Source organism: Mus caroli, chromosome 4, assembly GCF_900094665.2.
Source record: "Mus caroli chromosome 4, CAROLI_EIJ_v1.1, whole genome shotgun sequence".
In the NCBI taxonomy this organism is placed as follows: Eukaryota; Metazoa; Chordata; class Mammalia; order Rodentia; family Muridae; genus Mus; species Mus caroli.
Genome location: NC_034573.1, coordinates 131,155,363 through 131,174,636, shown reverse-complemented (window position 1 = coordinate 131,174,636; position 19,274 = coordinate 131,155,363). Strand labels below are relative to the sequence as shown.

The 19,274-nt window shown below is 51.2% G+C and overlaps 1 protein-coding gene across 4 annotated transcripts in view; it reads left to right on the top strand.

Moving 5' to 3' along the window:
• Spen (spen family transcriptional repressor) overlaps positions 1 to 19,274 on the top strand; it is a 70,448-nt gene that overhangs the window by 47,836 nt on the left and 3,338 nt on the right. For 2 of the 4 annotated variants that reach the window (XM_021160274.2, XM_029475804.1), the window contains exons 6-12: positions 760 to 911; positions 2,757 to 2,882; positions 3,192 to 3,305; positions 5,111 to 5,224; positions 6,937 to 7,037; positions 9,773 to 9,841; positions 11,169 to 19,167. In XM_021160274.2, the coding sequence (XP_021015933.1) occupies positions 760 to 911; positions 2,757 to 2,882; positions 3,192 to 3,305; positions 5,111 to 5,224; positions 6,937 to 7,037; positions 9,773 to 9,841; positions 11,169 to 19,167 (8,675 nt within the window). The remainder of the gene's footprint in view (positions 1 to 759; positions 912 to 2,756; positions 2,883 to 3,191; positions 3,306 to 5,110; positions 5,225 to 6,936; positions 7,038 to 9,772; positions 9,842 to 11,168; positions 19,168 to 19,274) is intronic. The other 2 variants (XM_021160275.2, XM_029475803.1) reach the window with 2 other exon arrangements.

Genomic DNA, 19,274 nt, shown 5'->3' with positions numbered 1-19,274 from the left:
AGAGTGTGTGTAGATTAGAGAGTGTGTGTAGATTAGAGAGTGTGTGTAGATTATAGAGTGTGTATAGATTATAGAGTGTGTGTAGGTTTTTTGTTTGTTTTGATTCAGGGTTGCCCTGTGCAGCCCACAGTTGCCGAGAACTCACTCTCTATATAGCACAGGCTGGCTTCGAACTCTCAACTCTCCTGGGTCTGCCTTCTAAATGCTAGGATTACAGGTGTGTAGTACCTGAGTCTACCCCTGGAGCCCTTGTAGAGGTGAATGAGAGAACCCACAGATGAAAATAGTCCATTGACCTCCATTCACACGTCCCCGCACTCACATCATGTACGTACACTGTAATAATAAATGTATCCCTGATCATGGTGTTGCACACCTTTAATCCCAGCACTCAGAAGGCAGAGGCAGCCAGATCTTTGAGTTCAAGGCCTGTCTGGTCTACATACAACTCACAGAATTATCTGTGTGTTGAAGGCCACCAGAGACATGGTGGAAGCCTGTTTCAAAACAAACCTGAACAAACAAAGCCCTTTCTTATTAAATTTCTCTGTGTGTGAGAGGGAAATGTTCAGTTTGTACATGTTTCTTGTTTTCTGAAACAGTACCTGCTGTGTGCAGCCACTCCAGGCCTTTCAGTGTTGTTTCCTGACTGCAGAGGGTACAGGCCTGTCCACCAAGCCCAGAATGACATAGTTTGCCAGTTGTATATTGGAGAGTGTATTAAAGCATGCTGTTCTGCTCTGCCCCATCCACTCACAGAAACAGAGAGTGAAAATGAGTTTCGGCCCTTGGACGAGAGGATAGATGAATTCCACCCCAAAGCGACGAGAACTCTTTTTATTGGGAACCTTGAAAAAACAACTACTTACCACGACCTTCGAAACATTTTTCAGCGCTTTGGAGAAATTGTGGTATGTTGCTGTAGCGATGATAAAATGCCATAGATCTGTGTGGAACGTAAGCACAGGGCACAGAGTGGGTGTGGGTATGTGGTATTTAAGGATAAATTCAGATTTCCCCCGTGCTCTGCTCTTTTGCCCTCTAAGCTTACCTTGAACTGATAGTGTTTCCCCAGCCTCTTCAGTATTGGGAGTCGGGGTGTGAAACCTGCTTTCCTCCCATTTAAAAAAAAAAAAAAAGAGAGAGAGAGTGTACGTATGCGTGCTTTGCCTGTATATATGTAGTTGTCTGTACACGATGTGTCTGTGCACTGTAGAGGTCAGAAGAGGGCACCGGACTCTGGGACTGGATTCCCGGGTGATCTGGAGCTGCCAGGTACAATTAGAAACTGAAGTAGGTTCTCTACTAGAGCAACCAGTGCTCTAAACACCACGCCATCTCTCCAGTCCCTTTTAAAAAAATTGAAGCCGGGTGTGGTGGCGCACGCCTTTAATCCCAGTACTTGGGAGGCAGAGGCAGGTGGATTTCTGAGTTCGAGGCCAGCCTGGTCTACAAAGTGAGTTCCAGGACAGCCAGAGCTATACAGAGAAACCCTGTCTCCAAAAACCAAAAAAAAAAAAAAAAAAAAAATGTCTTGCTGTGTAGGCCAGCCTGGTCTACAGAGTGAGTTCTAGGCTAGCTAGGCTATAGGTTTTGAGGTTAATTTGTTTTGTATTTGTGACATGTAATTATATGTCCGTGTGTATGTGCCGCTGAGGCCAGAGGTATCAGAGACCTTTGGAGCTGGAGTTAAGGTGGTCAGGAGCAGCCAGAAGTGGGCGCTGGGAGCTGAACTCTGCTCCTTTCTTAACGACTGAGCTCTCTCTCCAGCCATAGACTCTTTTCCAAAACCAAACCAAACCAAAAAAAACTTTTATAATTTCAAGTGGCTTTTCAAAATTGTTATTTGGTGTTTTGTTTGATTTTGTTTTTGAAGAAGGGAGGCTGGAGAACTGGCTTAAGAGCACTGGCTGTGCTTGCAGACGACCCAGGTTCCATTTTCTGTACCTACCTGGTGGCTCACAACCCTCTATTACTACAGTTCCCCTAGGAGCCAATGCCCTCTTCTGGCCTGTTGCAGGCCCTGCACACATGTGCTGCACAAACACACATGCAGGCAAAACACAACATATAAAATAACACTTAATAAACCTTTGAGAAAAAGTGAGAGATTGGTCCCCTGTATCCCTCTCAGCCCTTGAATGGCAGAGATGGCCTTGAGCATCCAGTAGCCCCTGCCTTCCTGAGTTCTGGGAATGACAGCGTGCGCTGCTGTACTCTGTTTTCTTTCTCTTTCTGTTCTTCGTTTTGTTTTGTATTTTTCGAGGCAGGGTTTCTCTGTGTAGCCCTGGCCAACCTGGAACTCACTCTGTAGACCAGGCTGGCCTCGAACGCACAGAGATCTACCTGCCTCTGCCTCCTGAGTGCTGGGATTAAAGGTGAGTACCGCATGCCCAGCTCAGGTATTGCATTAAAGGGTTTGGCTCTACTAAAGCTTTTTTGACCATGCCAAAGGGAATTACCTCTAAGTAGTTCACTAAGTAGGTAACCTTTTCTTTGTTAAGAATTTCTTTTTGCCTGGATTTGAAATTTGAATTTTTTTTATTTTTTTATTTTTTTTTTTGAGTTGCACACGGTTGCTTTTCTCCAGGAGCCTTCCGTGGGCTTGCCTGCATTAAATGTGGCCTTTGCACCTGCAGTTTACAGTGTGTGTGCGTACATGATCCTCTAAGCAGTCACTGAGAATCGACTTGTAGTCGTTCTCCTTGGCTTCTTGTTGCCATGTTGCTGAGTGGTACCACTGATGGCTCTTTCAGGACATTGACATTAAGAAGGTGAACGGGGTGCCTCAGTACGCGTTCCTGCAGTACTGTGATATCGCCAGTGTGTGTAAGGCCATCAAGAAGATGGACGGAGAGTACCTTGGAAACAACCGCCTCAAGGTGAGTGGCTTGCGTGAGTCGGGGGCGGTTGCTGTTTGATTTGCTTTAGGCCTGCAGGGCCTTACTATTTTCGGGCTGCAGAAGGACAGTTACACTTATACATTGATTTGAACACTTGAGGGCATGGCCCATTGGCAGGTGACACATGCTAGTGCGTGTGAGCTCCTTGATTCAGTAGCCCAGTTACAGCACGCATGTACCCACACACAGCTGACTCAGCATTTCTCTAGAAGTCTAGCTCTTTTGGAAACTTTGTAATTGGATAGTAATTATGATCTGTGGTGATAGAATTTTCCCTTTTAATTTCAGCTGGGTTTTGGGAAGAGCATGCCTACCAACTGTGTGTGGTTAGATGGGCTTTCTTCAAATGTGTCCGATCAGTATTTAACTCGGCATTTCTGCCGATACGGACCTGTGGTAAAGGTAGGTGCTTGCGTTTGACTCTGTTTTCTTAATATTCTGTCCTTCGGTTTCTCTTTCTGTTGTTGATGTTTCCTTTTCTTTAATACTGTGTGCCTTAAAATGCTCTTCAGTGGGTCTGCAGAGATGCCCAGTGCTTACAAATGCTTACTGCTTTTCAAAGGCCCCAGGTTCAGTTCCCAGCACTCAGGCCGGGGACTCAGCCCTGTTTGTGACTCCAGCACCAGAGATCCAACACAGTCTTGGGTTCTGCAGGCACCTGCACACACGGGCACACACATAGAGAGACACATGCGTACCTTTTTAAAAAATACATTTAGATTTATGGTCCATTGGGTCAGGCTCTGGGTTTAGTTACTAGCTCTGCAATCATCAACAGTGAAGCTGTTTCTCAAACAGGCAAGATCCTAGGAAAGGGTTAGACTCCTTTATATATAGTTAAGTAAAATAGGATTTTAGGGACTGGAGAGATGCCTCAGTAGTTAAGAGCACTGACTGCTCTTCCAGAGGTTCCCAGAACCACATGGTGGCTCACAATTATTTGTAATGGTTTCTGATGCCCTCTTCTGTTATGTCTTAAGACAGCCACAGTGTACTCATAAAAATAAAATAAATTTAAAAAGAAAGGATTTAACAAAGTACTTTGCTTACTCATGACATACGTCTCTTATCGCAGTTTTAAGATATGAAAGTCTCATACAAAAATAATTACTTGTCGGGGCCGGAGAGATGGCTCAGCGGTTAAGAGCACTGATGGCTCTTCCAGAGGTCCTGAGTTCAATTCCCAGCAACCACATGGTGGCTCACAACCATCCGTAATGAGAGATCTCTAGAAGATGCCCTCTTCTAGAGTGTCTGAAGACAGCTACAGTGTACTCACATATAATAAATAAATAAATCTTTTTAAAAAAAATAGTTACTTGTCTTTATACTAGTGGGCTTTCAAATCAAATATCTGTATGTACTGTTGACCAGTGGAAACAGGAGAGGTCGAGACATTCATAGGGAGTCTGGTTTGGACTCGGTGACATACAGACTACAGTCCGTGACAAACAAGTTTGAAGTAAGGGCTGACACCTGCATTTGTCCTTTGACCTCTGCACACAGACTGTGACACACACAGGCCAGTCTCCTAGCCAGACATGGTGGCTCATGGCTGTAATCTCAACATTAGGTAGGCTTAGGCAGGAGGATTGCCACAATCAAAAGTCTGCCCTGTGCTACAGATAAGACCCTGTCTGAATTATTAACAGCACAGGGCGGGGGGTAGCTAGAGGGGACGAGAATTTACATTCAAACCAAAATGGAGTCAGATGCTTCCCTTCACCCGGCTGTTGTGGTGCTGGGGACTGGACACTGGGTCATGCATGGCTAGGCAAGCTCTCTGTCTGTGTGTTTTGTCCATAGATTTGACCTGTGTTCAAGTACATAGAGCAGAATTAGCACCTGACCAGGGTTTGCCAGGCAGCATCTGTAAACAGCAGGAAGTGTCTCAGGCCAATTCTGTGGTCTTACCATTACTTTGAGCCTTAGCTAGAAGAATGGTCTCCTTACAGTGAAGACAGTAGGAAAACAGTAAAATACAGAAAGATAAAGGTGTGAGAAACGTGGAGCCTCAGTACCACGATTCCCGTGCCTCTTCACGCTGAGCTTAGTGTGTTTATTAAGACATGCCTCTTCTGGAAAAGCCCGAATTTTTCTAGAATACTCTAAACACAGTACTTTTTCTTAGTCGCAGGCTTTTGTTGGGACTGACACACAGACCAGCAGATGAAGCTCCTGATTGGTTGTTGTGTTGTTTTTTCCAGGTGGTGTTTGACCGCTTAAAAGGCATGGCTCTGGTTCTCTACAGCGAGATCGAGGATGCACAGGCGGCTGTCAAGGAGACCAAGGGCAGGAAAATTGGTGGGAATAAGATTAAGGTGTGCACAGTGACTAACAAAGGCCAGAGGCTGCATGCGCCTATGCCTTTAATGTGAAGGTCCACATAGCATGACATGCAACAGAAGCAACAAACAAAATCTGTTCAGATCTCTATCCATATTTACCTTCGTAGGTGACCAGCATGGAGTGCTTTATAAAACATGCTTTTATTTGCCCTCAGAGTTTAGGAGAAATATTAGAATTTTCTTGCTGGCTATTTGTGGAAAAGATATAAGCCCTTCTCGAAGGCTTTCTCCTTCCCTGAGTGACAGGTGTTCTTACCTGTACTCTTGGTCAGGACCCCCCTGCTTCCCGTTACACTGTGTGTCTGTATGCCTGTGGCTCATTTAGTCAGTCAGCTTCCAAAAGGAAGCTACCTATGGCTGTGTGTGTGTGTGTATGTTTGTATGTGTGTGGTATTGTTTAGTTATAAAAGCTTTCTATTCACTGGTTGTTTGGCATAATTATGTATTAAGAACTGACGATTAGACTAAAATATAATTATATTTTGGCACTAGGACATAAAAGTGATGCTTGGCAGCCTGTAACTGGAGCTGTGTTGTCCTCTGTGTCCTGCTGTAATGGTTATTCTGTCTGCAAATTTACCTGCACTGCAGCTTGCCCGTTGATGATAGACTGCCCATCTGATTGTCCCAAGCATTTGCCTACTCAGATCTCTCTCTCTCTCTCTCTCTCTCTCTCTCTCTCTCTCTCTCTCTCTCTCTCTCTCTCTCATTTTTTGGTTGTTTGCATTGCAGGGGGAGGAAGTGTGTGTCTCGGCCATGCGGGAGGGAAGGGTCGCACTGTGTGGCTGGCCCCAAGCTTGTGATTGCTACCATCCTGTCTCAGCCTCTCCTTGGTTTGGGGATTGCATCAAGTCCAGCCCTCTCACTCCTGATTGGGCTCTGGGACCTTAAAATGTATCTGTCAATATTTGTATAAAATTTCAGAGTCTTATATTTAAAAAAAATACTTCTCTTAAACTTCAAAATTGGCTGGGCATTGAAGAGCACACATTTTACATCCCTCCCATAGCTTCCCCTCCCTCCACCCAACCCAGTCACCGCACAGAAAGAGCCGGCCTCCTAGTGACAGCATGGCACAGGATACCCCGAGCCCAGGCACAAGCCTCCCATCAGAGACACTTCCACTCCCACTGTCAGGCGTCCCCAGACACCAAGCCCACGGCCATGACATGTATGCACTCAGAGTACTTGGCAGAGCCGTGGGGCCGTGGGCCGTGGGGCTCTGCGTCTGTTCCCGTCAGCTGCCACAGGCTTAGATAACAGCTGGATTTGGCATCCAGAGTAGAGCAGGAAATCATTAGCTATCCAGTCATTGCTGTGGGGGCAGGGCCCTGGGGGTCCCACCCTTAGCTCTAGGCCATCCTGCTTGAGCTTCCTCTGCATCCAGGCAAGGCAGTCATGGGCCTCAAATTAGACGAGTTAGTGGTTAGCCCTGTGGTGCACACCTTTAATAGCAACACTAGGAGGCAGAGGCCAGAGGAACTCAGAGTTCAAAGCCAGCCTGGTCTACAAAATGAGTTCCAGGTAGCCAGGGCTATATAGAGAAACCCTGTCTGAAAAAACTTCCAATATTGAAATCTGAAATTTCTCAAATACTGTTACATATTGTTTATGTTTGTTCTACATGTGTTCATCCTATAGTAATGGGTTACATTATACATTCTTTTTTTTTTTTTTTTTTTAAGGTGGACTTTGCAAATCGGGAAAGCCAACTGGCATTTTATCACTGCATGGAGAAATCTGGTCAGGATATGAGAGACTTCTATGAAATGCTAACAGAGAGAAGGTAGGTGTTTATTTAGGACCGCTGAGATAGATAGCCTGCATCCCTCAGTCTGGTCACTTGTTAGTGAGCTCACAGGATGGCGTCGGCCCATGGTTCCCACCTGTCAGTGCGTTGAGTTTTACACTGTCCCAGGTGACTTCAGGATGAATTTCCATGGTCAGATAGCTTTTCCTATGTAACCTGAGCAGTTCTCTATTGCCTGGCTGCTGAAAGTTCTTGTTTGACGTGCAAGGCATCACTTTTCAGTAGAATCAATTCCCTCTACTCCGTGATAAGGCAAACAGCCTTGAACTTTTTTCTGTAGGGGATGGATCCACCATGCTCAGTGCATTCCAGTGTTCTCTTTGGTTCCCCGCTGAAATGATTGAGATTCATAGACCCAGCATAATAAGTTGTTGAGGAATATGTGTATGTATGTGCGTGTGCGTGTGCGCTCTTGAGCATGGATATCACAGGCAGAGAAGTCAGCCCCGGCTGTCGTTTGTTAGGTGTCCACTGTGCTTAGGTATGGCTTTACTTTTCTGTCCTGCTGTGTTGGGCCAAGGATCAAATACAGGGCATTCATTATGCTAACCATGGACATTTTACTCTGGCCCCAGTTTGCTTTTTAAAATGTCTTCATACTGTGGGTTTTTTTTGTTGATAGGAGTTTGTTTTGAGGGGGTTGTTTTTTTGAGACCCTGTTTTGCCATGTAGCCGTGACTGGCCTAGAGCTCACTATGTAGGCCAGGCTGGCCTTGAACTCATATATAGCTGCCTGCCTTGGCTTCCTAAGTGCTGGTATTGAAGGCATAAAGCATGTGCCATCTTGTCCAGCATGATCCTGGGTTTTTAAAACATGACTTAGGATTTATCAGGTTTATACTGGTCGTCCTAGTACTGAAGAGGTTGAGTCTAGAAGATCCCGAGTGCAGAACTCACGTGAGCTACAGAGTTAAGAGCACACACACAAAGCAGGGCATGTGGTGTAGAGGGAGGGAGCAGCGTGCACCCTCACCACGGGTGTGTGGCTGTGAAAAGCATGGACTGGGAAGACAAGGGTGTAGGGAGGTGCACTCTACTGTCTTTATATTAGACAGGATAGACACACTGTGTCTGCTCTCCCAAAGGATCTCTCTCTCTCTCTCTCTCTCTCTCTCTCTCTCTCTCTCTCTCTCTCTCTCTCTCTCTCTCTGTGTGTGTGTGTGTGTGTGTGTGTCTAGTTGTAGATATGGTTTCTTTGTGTAGCTCTGCCTGTCCTGGAACTTGCTCTGTAGACCAGGCTGACCTCAAACTCACAGAGACCCGCCTGCCTCCTGAGTACTGGGATTAAAGGCCTGCTCCACCACTGCTGGGCTGTTTGTTTGTTTATTTATTTATTTAGTATCTTACTTTGTAACCCTCACTAAACCTTACTAGTCTGAAAGTTTCTATGTAGACAAAGCTTACTTCAGTCTCAGGGACCTGCTTTTCTCTTCCTCCTGAGTGCCGGGATCAAAGGTGTGCACTGCCACATCCAGCCAAAGATCCATTGTTTTAACTAACTAATATTAGTTTGTTACAATCAGCCAAAGTGCCGTAAGAGCTGCAGAGGGTGAGGTCAGAAGCCCAGGTCTGTGCAGTCAATGATAATACTTGCTCGAGTGAACGAGCCTCCCACCCAAGACAGAATAGCTTACCAAGACTGGCTTGTTAACTAGCGCATGATTACTTTATTATTGATTGGTTGTGGGTAGTCCTGAGCATATTGATTATTGATTGATTGTGTGTGGGTAGTACTGAGGATTGAAGCTTATGGCTGCCAGTGACACCTCCAGGTCTCTTTGAGTTTGTTGGCTTTGAGCTTACTCTGCAGCCTAGGCTGGCGTTGAACCTGTGGTTCTCCTGCCTCAGCCTCCAAGTAGCTAGGATGACAGGCCTGTCCTACACACAAGAGGACTGTTGATCTGTAACTGTGTAGTGTGGACGAACGTTTACTTTTGTTTATAGTTGTATCATTATCATCATAGTCTTATGTAGCATAGGCTGACCTTGAACTTGTGATCTCCCTGCCTCCACCTCCTGAAGTTACAGTGTGTACCACTCTGCTTTGCTTTAAAACCTTAGGTTTTAGCTTTCAGGAGTTTGGCATTGGGAACATTTCTTACTTAAAATTCTCTGGGATGCTCAGTAAGATGGCTCAGCAGATGTGACCCTTGCCATGAGGGCCTGAGCTTGAGTTTGATCCCTGTAACCCAGGTGAAGGGAGGACCGAGGCTGCAGAGATGACCTCAGACGTCACACACATCAGACACACAGCACAGGAAGTGTTTCGGGGAATGATTGTCAAGGAATCACGGTCCCTCCTGTGTGAGCATGTTCAGTGTCATGTTGCAAGGGCTCGTCGCTGAGTGACACTTGTTCTTAGTACACTGGGCAAGCAAGCGGCTCTAGGGAGTGTCTCCGAGCGCTCGAAGCCAGTCTTAATTTCTTAGCTGGTGATTTGAGGAAAAAAAATTTTTTTAAGTAAACAGAAAAGTTGAAGGTAATTTTGTCTTTAATTCTTTTTTGTGAACAGTGCATCATGTGAATGCCTGGTACCCACCTAAGTCAGAGAAAAGCCCTGGGTCCCTGGAGTCGGAATCTCAGTGGTTATGAGCTGTCTGTGGGTGCTAGGCATGGAACCCAGGTCCTCTGCAAGAACAAATGCTTTTAACTGCCAAGGCATCTCTAGCCCTGGAGCTAGTTAACTCAGTGTATCTAAAATGTTTTAACAGGGCAGGGCAGATGGTTCAGTCCAAGCATGAAGACTGGAGTGCAGATGCCCAGAGCCCACATAAATGCCGGTGGGTATGGTACCCTGCCTGTAATCCTAGTCTCGGGAGGCACAGAGGGCTCACCAGAGCTAGCTTCTCTGCCTGAGAGGCGCTGCCTACCTCAGTGATAAGGCAGAAGAGCTTTACAGGATGACTCTCAGGCCTCCACCACATGCATATATTATACAGGTTTGGGGGAGAGAAAACACTGTTTTAACATAATCACTCGGGAGGCAGAGGCGGTCAGGTCTCTGTGAGTTCCAAGACAGCCAGGGCTACATAGAGAAACCATGTCTTGAAAAAACTGAACCACCACCAAAAACAACAAACATTGGTTTTTTTTGGGACAAGATCTCAGTATATATCCTTGGCTGGCCTGGGGTTTGCTTTGTGGACCCAGAGATCTGCCTGCCAGTTCCTTATTATTTTTTTTTTCTTTTTTATTGGATATTTTCTTAATTTACATTTCAAATGTTATCCCCTTCCTGGTTTCGCCTCTGAAAATCTCCCCCATCCCATCCCCCCATCTCCAGTTCCTTATTTTTATTTTATGTGTGAGTATCTGTGCTCCCGGTATCTCTGGGGCCCAAGGAAGTGTCAGAAGGAGGCATCTGGTCCCCTGGAACTGGAGTTGTGAGACATCCTGTAGTTTGTGAGACATCCTGTAGTTTGGGGAACTAACATGGGGCCTTTACAAGAATACTAAAGTGCTCTTAGCTTCTAAGCCGCCTCTCCAGCCCCGAGATTAAACATTGGGAAAACTCTTCTCAAAAGATTTGCTGTAACAACATCTCTTTACTGTGTACAGTGTAATAACGCATACATACATACAGTCTAGCACAGTGAGGTAAGGGTAGGTAGCAGTGGGTCTCTTTAAGTGCCTGTCCTTTATTTGTGATTATTGAGGTTTCTGTATAGCTGTGTCAGTGCTGGGCAGGAGGTTACTGTTCGCTTTAATCCCAGCACCCCAGAGGCAGAAGCAGAGCATCTCTGTAGCTTGGAAGCCAGCCTGGCCTACAGAGTGAGTTGCAGGCCCAGGGCTTAATGAATACCTGGCATTTTACACTTGAATCTTATTAGGCAGCCAGCTTTTAAATCCTCAGTGCTTCATTTGGCTTAGGAGCTACTGCTAAACACCTGCGGTTGGCCAAGTGACTGCATAAGCACTAGAGGGTGCCAGAGCTGCCTCGTGTAAGAGAGTTTCACTGTGCACTGCGGGCTGACCTGGAACTTGTACAGTTGAGCCAGGTCCCACGTGCCGTCCTCCTGCCTCTGTCCCTTGAGTCCTGGGGTTGCGGGGGTGGGAGTGCAAGTGAGAAGACAGAGGAGCTAATATAATCTTTCTGATGTTTGGCAGAGAGGAACGAAGAGGGTCCTATGAGTACAGTCAAGAACGGACATACTATGAAAATGTTCGCACTCCAGGCACCTACCCTGAGGACTCCAGGAGGGACTATCCGGCTCGGGGGAGAGAGTTTTACTCGGAGTGGGAGACGTACCAAGGAGAGTATTATGATTCCCGGTACTATGATGAGCCTCGAGAATACAGAGAATATAGGAGTGATCCCTATGAACAGGATATTCGGGAGTACAGCTATAGGCAGAGAGAACGAGAGCGAGAACGGGAGAGATTCGAATCTGACCGGGACCACGAGAGGAGACCCATAGAGCGAAGTCAGAGTCCCGTGCACTTGCGGCGTCCACAGAGCCCTGGGGTGTCTCCTGCGCATTCGGAGAGATTGCCAAGTGACTCTGAGAGGAGGCTGTACCGCCGGTCCTCGGAGCGCAGCGGAAGCTGCAGCTCAGTGTCCCCCCCACGGTACGATAAGCTGGAGAAGGCTCGGCTGGAGCGCTACACAAAAAACGAAAAGACGGACAAAGAGCGCACTTTCGATCCCGAGCGGGTCGAGAGGGAGAGACGAATAGTTCGCAAGGAGAAGGGAGAAAAGGACAAAGCTGAGAGGCAGAAGCGGAAAGGAAAGGCTCACTCCCCTAGTTCTCAGCCTTCGGAAACCGAGCAGGAAAATGACCGAGAGCAGAGCCCCGAGAAACCACGGGGCTCCACCAAACTCAGCAGAGACAGGGCCGACAAGGAAGGGCCAGCCAAGAACCGCCTGGAGCTCGTGCCTTGCGTGGTTCTGACCCGAGTAAAAGAGAAGGAGGGCAAGGTCATCGAGCACCCACCCCCAGAGAAGCTCAAAGCCAGGCTCGGCCGTGACACTGCCAAGGCATCGGCCCTGGACCAGAAACCCCAGGCCTCTCAGGGGGAGCCTGCCAAGTCCGACCCGGCCCGAGGGAAAGCGCTGAGGGAGAAGGTCCTCCCGAGCCACGCGGAGGTGGGGGAGAAGGAGGGCAGGACTAAGCTCCGGAAACACCTTAAGGCCGAGCAGACGCCCGAGCTCAGCGCGCTGGACCTGGAGAAGCTGGAAGCCAGGAAAAGGCGCTTTGCAGATTCTGGCTTGAAAATAGAAAAGCAAAAACCAGAAATCAAGAAAACCAGCCCCGAGACAGAGGATACTCGAATACTTTTAAAGAAGCAGCCTGACACATCAAGAGATGGTATTTTGCTGAGGGAAGGAGAGTCTGAAAGAAAGCCTGTGAGAAAAGAAATCCTTAAAAGGGAATCAAAAAAAACTAAGCTGGAAAGACTTAATTCAGCTCTCAGCCCCAAAGACTGCCAGGAGCCTGCTGCTGTCTCTGCAGGGTCTGGCTCTCGGCCCAGCTCAGACGTACACGCAGGACTGGGAGAACTAACACACGGATCTGTGGAGACTCAAGAAACCCAGCCCAAAAAAGCCATCTCCTCAAAACCTCAGCCCAAACAGCTGCAGCTCCTAGAGAATCAAGGGCCTGAGAAAGAGGAAGTGAGGAAAAACTATTGCCGGCCTCGTGAGGAACCAGCAGAACACAGAGCAGGCCAGGAGAAGCCCCACGGAGGGAATGCCGAAGAGAAACTTGGCATTGACATTGATCACACGCAGAGCTACCGGAAACAGATGGAGCAGAGTCGCCGGAAGCAGCGGATGGAGATGGAGATCGCCAAGGCTGAGAAGTTTGGCAGTCCGAAGAAAGATGTAGATGACTACGAAAGGCGCAGCCTTGTCCACGAGGTGGGCAAGCCCCCTCAGGATGTCACTGATGACTCCCCGCCCAGCAAGAAGCGAAGGACGGATCACGTGGATTTCGATATCTGTACCAAAAGAGAGAGAAACTACCGAAGTTCACGCCAGATCAGCGAGGACTCGGAAAGAACCAGCTGCTCTCCGAGTGTCCGCCATGGCTCCTTCCACGACGATGATGATCCCATGGGCTCCCCTAGGCTAATGTCAGTAAAAGGGTCCCCTAAAGGGGACGACAAAGGCCTCCCCTATCCTAACGCAGCAGTGAGAGACGATCCACTAAAATGCAATCCTTATGATTCTGGCAAGAGAGAACAGGCAGCAGACACGGCCAAAATCAAACTGTCTGTCTTGAATTCTGAGGGGGAGCCAAACCGGTGGGACCCTCCGATGAAACAGGACCCCAGCCGGTTTGATGTCAGTTTCCCAAACAGTGTAATTAAGAGAGACAGTCTACGAAAGAGGTCTGTGCGTGATCTGGAACCTGGTGAGGTGCCCTCTGATTCTGATGAGGACGCCGAGCACAGGTCCCAGTCCCCCAGAGCTTCCAGCTTCTATGACAGCCCTCGGCTGTCTTTTTTATTGAGGGACAGAGACCAAAAACTCCGTGAGCGAGATGAAAGACTCTCTAGTTCCTTAGAAAGGAATAAATTTTACTCTTTTGCACTGGATAAGACAATCACACCAGACACTAAAGCTCTGCTTGAAAGAGCCAAATCCCTCTCCTCATCCCGTGAAGAGAACTGGTCTTTCCTTGACTGGGACTCCCGGTTTGCTAATTTTCGAAACAACAAAGATAAAGAAAAGGTTGACTCGGCCCCCAGGCCTATTCCGTCCTGGTACATGAAGAAGAAGAAAATCAGGACTGACTCGGAGGGGAAACTGGATGATAAAAAGGATGAGCGCAGGGAGGAGGAGCAGGAGAGGCAGGAGTTGTTCGCCTCTCGGTTCTTACATAGCTCCATCTTTGAGCAAGACTCCAAGAGGCTGCAGCACCTTGAGAGGAAGAGCGAGGAGTCCGACTTCCCTCCCGGGAGGCTGTACGGCAGGCAGGCGTCTGAGGGTGCAAACAGCACAGGTGATTCGGTGCAGGAGCCAGTGGTCCTGTTCCACAGCAGATTCATGGAGCTGACACGGATGCAGCAGAAGGAGAAGGAGAAGGACCAGAAGCCCAAAGAGGCTGAGAAGCAGGAAGAGCCAGAGACTCATCCCAAGACTCCAGAGCCTGCGGCAGAGACTAAAGAGCCGGAGCCAAAAGCCCCTGTTTCAGCTGGGCTTCCTGCCGTCACCGTCATGACACCAGAACCAGCATCCTCAGCCCCTGAGAAGGCCGAGGAGGCAGCGGAGGCTCCTTCACCGACAGGAGAGAAGCCTGCAGAGCCCACTCCTGTCTCGGAAGAAACGAAGCTTGTGTCTGAGCCTGCATCTGTACCCGTGGAACAGCCCAAGCAGTCAGATGTACCCCCCGGAGAGGACAGCCGGGACAGCGCTGCCTTGGCACCTTCAGCTCCTCAAGAAAGTGCAGCTACTGATGCTGTCCCTTGTGTGAATGCTGAACCTCTGACTCCAGGAACCACAGTTTCCCAGGTAGAAAGCAGTGTAGACCCCAAACCTAGCAGTCCCCAGCCCCTTTCAAAACTGACTCAGAGATCCGAGGAAGCCGAAGAGCGGAAAGTGGAGAAGCCAGACACAACTCCAAGCACTGAGCCTGACACCACTCAGAACACTGGGGTTGCGTCAGAAGCTCAGCCCCCCGCTTCTGAAGATGTAGAAGCCAATCCTCCAGTCACTGCAAAAGACAGGAAGACCAACAAGAGCAAGCGTTCCAAGACGTCCGTCCAGGCGGCTGCCACCAGCGTCGTGGAGAAGCCTGTCACCAGGAAGAGCGAGAGGATAGACCGGGAAAAGCTGAAGAGGTCCAGCTCTCCTCGTGGAGAAGCACAGAAGCTGCTGGAACTAAAGATGGAGGCAGAGAAGATTACAAGGACTGCGTCGAAAAGCTCTGGGGGAGACACGGAGCACCCGGAGCCTAGCTTGCCTCTCAGCAGGAGCAGGCGCCGGAACGTGAGGAGTGTTTATGCCACCATGACCGACCACGAGAGCCGGTCCCCGGCCAAGGAGCCTGTGGAGCAGCCCAGAGTGACCAGGAAGAGGCTGGAGCGGGAGCTGCTGCAGGAGGCGGTGGTACCTCCCACCACCCCGCGGAGGGGAAGGCCCCCCAAGACCCGCCGGCGTGCCGAGGAAGACGGTGAGCATGAGAGGAAAGAGCCTGCAGAGACACCCAGGCCCGCTGAGGGCTGGCGGTCACCGAGGTCTCAGAAGTCGGCAGCTGCTGCTGGACCCCAAGGGAAAAGGGGGAGGAACGAGCAGAAGGTTGAGGCTGCCGCTGAGGCCGGTGCCCAGGCGAGCACGAGGGAAGGTAACCCTAAGACCAGAGGCGAGAGAGAGGCAGCAAGTGAGCCCAAACGGGACAGGAGAGACCCCAGCACAGACAAGAGCGGACCCGACACCTTCCCAGTTGAGGTCCTGGAGAGAAAACCTCCTGAGAAAACCTACAAATCAAAGAGGGGCCGTGCTCGGAGCACGAGGTCAGGGATGGACAGAGCCGCGCATCTGAGAAGCCTGGAAATGGCCGCCCGGGCAGCAGGGCAGGTAGCAGACAAGGAAGCCGGGCCTGGGGCGGCCTCTCCTCAGAAGAGTGAGAGCCCCCAGAAGGGAAGTGGCTCCTCACCTCAGCTGGCACACAACCCAGCTGATCCCGACAGGGAGGCAGAGGAGGAAAGTGCATCTGCCTCCACGGCTCCCCCAGAAGGCACGCAGCTAGCCAGGCAGATAGAGCTGGAGCAGGCCGTGCAGAATATCGCAAAGCTCCCGGAGCCCTCCGCTGCCGCCACTAGCAAGGGCACGGCCACGGCCACGGGAGCATCTGAAGAGCCTGCCCCTGAGCATGGCCACAAGCCAGCACACCAGGCTAGCGAAACTGAACTGGCTGCGGCCATTGGCTCCATCATCAGTGACGCCTCTGGAGAGCCAGAGAACTTCTCCGCTCCTCCCTCCGTTCCCCCAGGATCTCAGACACATCCACGGGAAGGAATGGAGCCAGGGCCCCATGAGGCCGAGTCGGGAATCTTGGAGACAGGGACAGCAACAGAGTCTTCTGCCCCACAAGTCAGTGCCTCGGATCCACCGGAAGGCTCTGCAGACGCCAAGGAAACCAGCGGTGACTCTGCACAGGAAGCCAAGCGGTCTAAAGTGGAAGTCACTGCTCCCCGGAAAGACAAAGGGCGCCAAAAGACAACGCGACGCCGGAAAAGGAATGCCAACAAGAAAGTGGTCGCCATCACAGAGACTCATGCCTCAGAGGCTGAGCAGGCTCAGAGTGAAAGCCCCGCTGCAGAGGAGGCGACAGCAGCAACCCCGGAAGCTCCCCAGGAAGAGAAACAGAGTGAGAAGCCTCCCTCCCCTCCTGCAGAGTGCACCTCCGATCCAAGCAAGACCCCGCCTGCCGAGAGTCTGTCCCAGGAAAACAGTGCTGCAGAAAAGACACCGTGCAAAGCCCCTGTGCTTCCTGCCCTGCCCCCCCTTTCCCAGCCAGCACTGATGGATGATGGGCCCCAAGCCAGGTTCAAGGTGCACTCGATCATCGAGAGTGACCCCGTGACCCCACCCAGCGACTCAGGCATACCTCCTCCCACAATCCCCTTAGTGACCATAGCAAAGCTCCCACCTCCTGTCATTCCTGGGGGAGTCCCACATCAGAGTCCCCCCCCTAAAGTGACAGAGTGGATCACAAGACAGGAAGAGCCTCGGGCTCAGTCCACCCCGTCTCCAGCCCTTCCCCCAGACACAAAGGCCTCTGATGTGGACACCAGCTCCAGTACACTGAGGAAGATCCTCATGGACCCCAAATATGTGTCTGCCACAGGAGTTACTTCCACAAGTGTCACTACAGCCATTGCAGAGCCCGTGAGTGCGCCTTGTCTGCAGGAGGCGCCGGCCCCTCCCTGTGACCCTAAGCATCCTCCCTTAGAAGGTGTGTCAGCAGCCGCAGTACCAAATGCTGACACACAAGCCTCAGAGGTTCCGGTGGCTGCCGACAAAGAGAAGGTGGCTCCGGTCATTGCCCCTAAAATCACGTCTGTTATTAGCCGGATGCCTGTTAGCATTGACCTGGAGAACTCGCAGAAGATAACGTTGGCAAAGCCAGCTCCTCAGACCCTGACTGGCCTGGTGAGTGCCCTGACTGGTCTGGTGAATGTCTCTCTGGTCCCGGTGAATGCCTTAAAGGGCCCTGTGAAGGGCTCAGTAGCCACCCTGAAAGGTTTGGTGAGCACCCCTGCTGGGCCCGTGAATCTCCTGAAGGGGCCCGTGAATGTCCTCACGGGGCCTGTCAATGTCCTGACCACTCCGGTGAGTGCCACTGTGGGTACGGTGAACGCTGCCCCCGGCCCCGTGACTGCTGCCTGTGGCGTGACGGCCACAACAGGCACAGCAGCCGTGCCGGGTGCAGCGGCTGCCCCAGCAGCCAAGGGCAAGCAGCGGGCCAGTAGCACCGAGAACAGCCGCTTCCACCCTGGGTCCATGTCCGTGATTGATGACCGACCAGCAGACGCAGGCTCTGGCGCGGGGCTGCGGGTGAATACATCAGAAGGGGTCGTGCTGCTGAGCTACTCGGGACAGAAGACGGAAGGCCCCCAGCGGATCAGTGCGAAGATCAGCCAGATCCCTCCGGCCAGCGCAATGGACATCGAGTTTCAGCAGTCAGTATCCAAGTCGCAGGTGAAAGCAGACTCCGTCACCCCGACCCAGTCCGCACCCAAAGGCCCTCAGACCCCTTCGGCCTTTGCAAACGTGGCTGCCCATTCTACCCTGGTACTGACTGCCCAGACATACAATGCCTCTCCCGTGATCTCCTCCGTGAAGACGGACCGGCCATCCTTGGAGAAGCCCGAGCCCATTCACCTCTCCGTGTCCACCCCTGTGACCCAGGGTGGCACAGTGAAGGTTCTCACCCAGGGCATCAACACCCCCCCAGTGCTCGTCCACAACCAACTTGTCCTCACCCCGAGCATCGTCACCACCAACAAGAAGCTCGCTGACCCCGTCACTCTGAAAATCGAGACCAAGGTCCTTCAGCCAGCTAACTTGGGGCCCACCCTCACTCCCCACCACCCCCCTGCCCTGCCCAGCAAACTGCCTGCAGAGGTGAACCATGTTCCTTCTGGACCCAGCACCCCGGCAGATCGGACCATCGCCCACTTGGCAACCCCCAAACCAGATACTCATTCACCTCGCCCTGCTGGGCCTACACCAGGCCCCTTCCCTAGGCCATGCCACCCCAGCAGCACGACCTCCACAGCACTGTCCACCAACGCCACCGTCATGCTGGCTGCTGGCATCCCAGTGCCGCAGTTCATCTCCAGCATACACCCAGAGCAGTCTGTCATCATGCCCCCCCACAGCATCACTCAGACAGTGTCTCTTGGTCACCTGTCCCAGGGGGAGGTGAGAATGAGCACCCCCACCCTGCCCAGCATCACCTACAGCATCCGGCCAGAGACGCTGCACTCTCCTCGAGCCCCTCTGCAGCCCCAGCAGATAGAGGCGAGGGCCCCACAGCGTGTGGGCACGCCCCAGCCAGCTGCGACTGGTGTGCCTGCTCTGGCCACACAGCACCCTCCTGAGGAAGAGGTTCACTATCACCTCCCTGTGGCTCGAGCTGCAGCCCCGGTGCAGTCGGAAGTGCTGGTCATGCAGTCCGAGTACCGGTTGCACCCGTACACAGTTCCCCGGGACGTGCGGATCATGGTGCATCCACACGTGACTGCTGTCAGTGAACAGCCCAGGGCCACAGAGGGGGTGGTAAAAGTGCCACCAGCCAACAAGGCCCCCCAGCAACTGGTGAAGGAAGCGGTTAAGACTTCAGATGCCAAAGCAGTCCCAGCCCCGGCCCCGGTCCCCGGCCCCGTCCCTGTCCCTACCCCTGCCCCACCCCCTCACGGTGAAGCCCGCATTCTCACGGTCACCCCCAGCAGCCAGCTTCAGGGGCTGCCTCTGACCCCACCTGTGGTCGTAACCCACGGGGTGCAGATTGTGCACTCCAGTGGTGAGCTGTTCCAAGAATACAGGTACGGTGACGTCCGCACCTACCACGCCCCTGCTCAGCAGCTCACACACACTCAGTTTCCTGTCGCCTCCTCCATCAGCCTAGCCTCCAGGACCAAGACTTCTGCCCAGGTGAGGAAGCCAGCTTTCTTCCCTACCTTTGGGCACACACCTAGGGGCACTGTGGTTTAAAAAGACAAGCAGAGCTCAAAAAAATAAAATTTTGGGGGCTGGAGAGA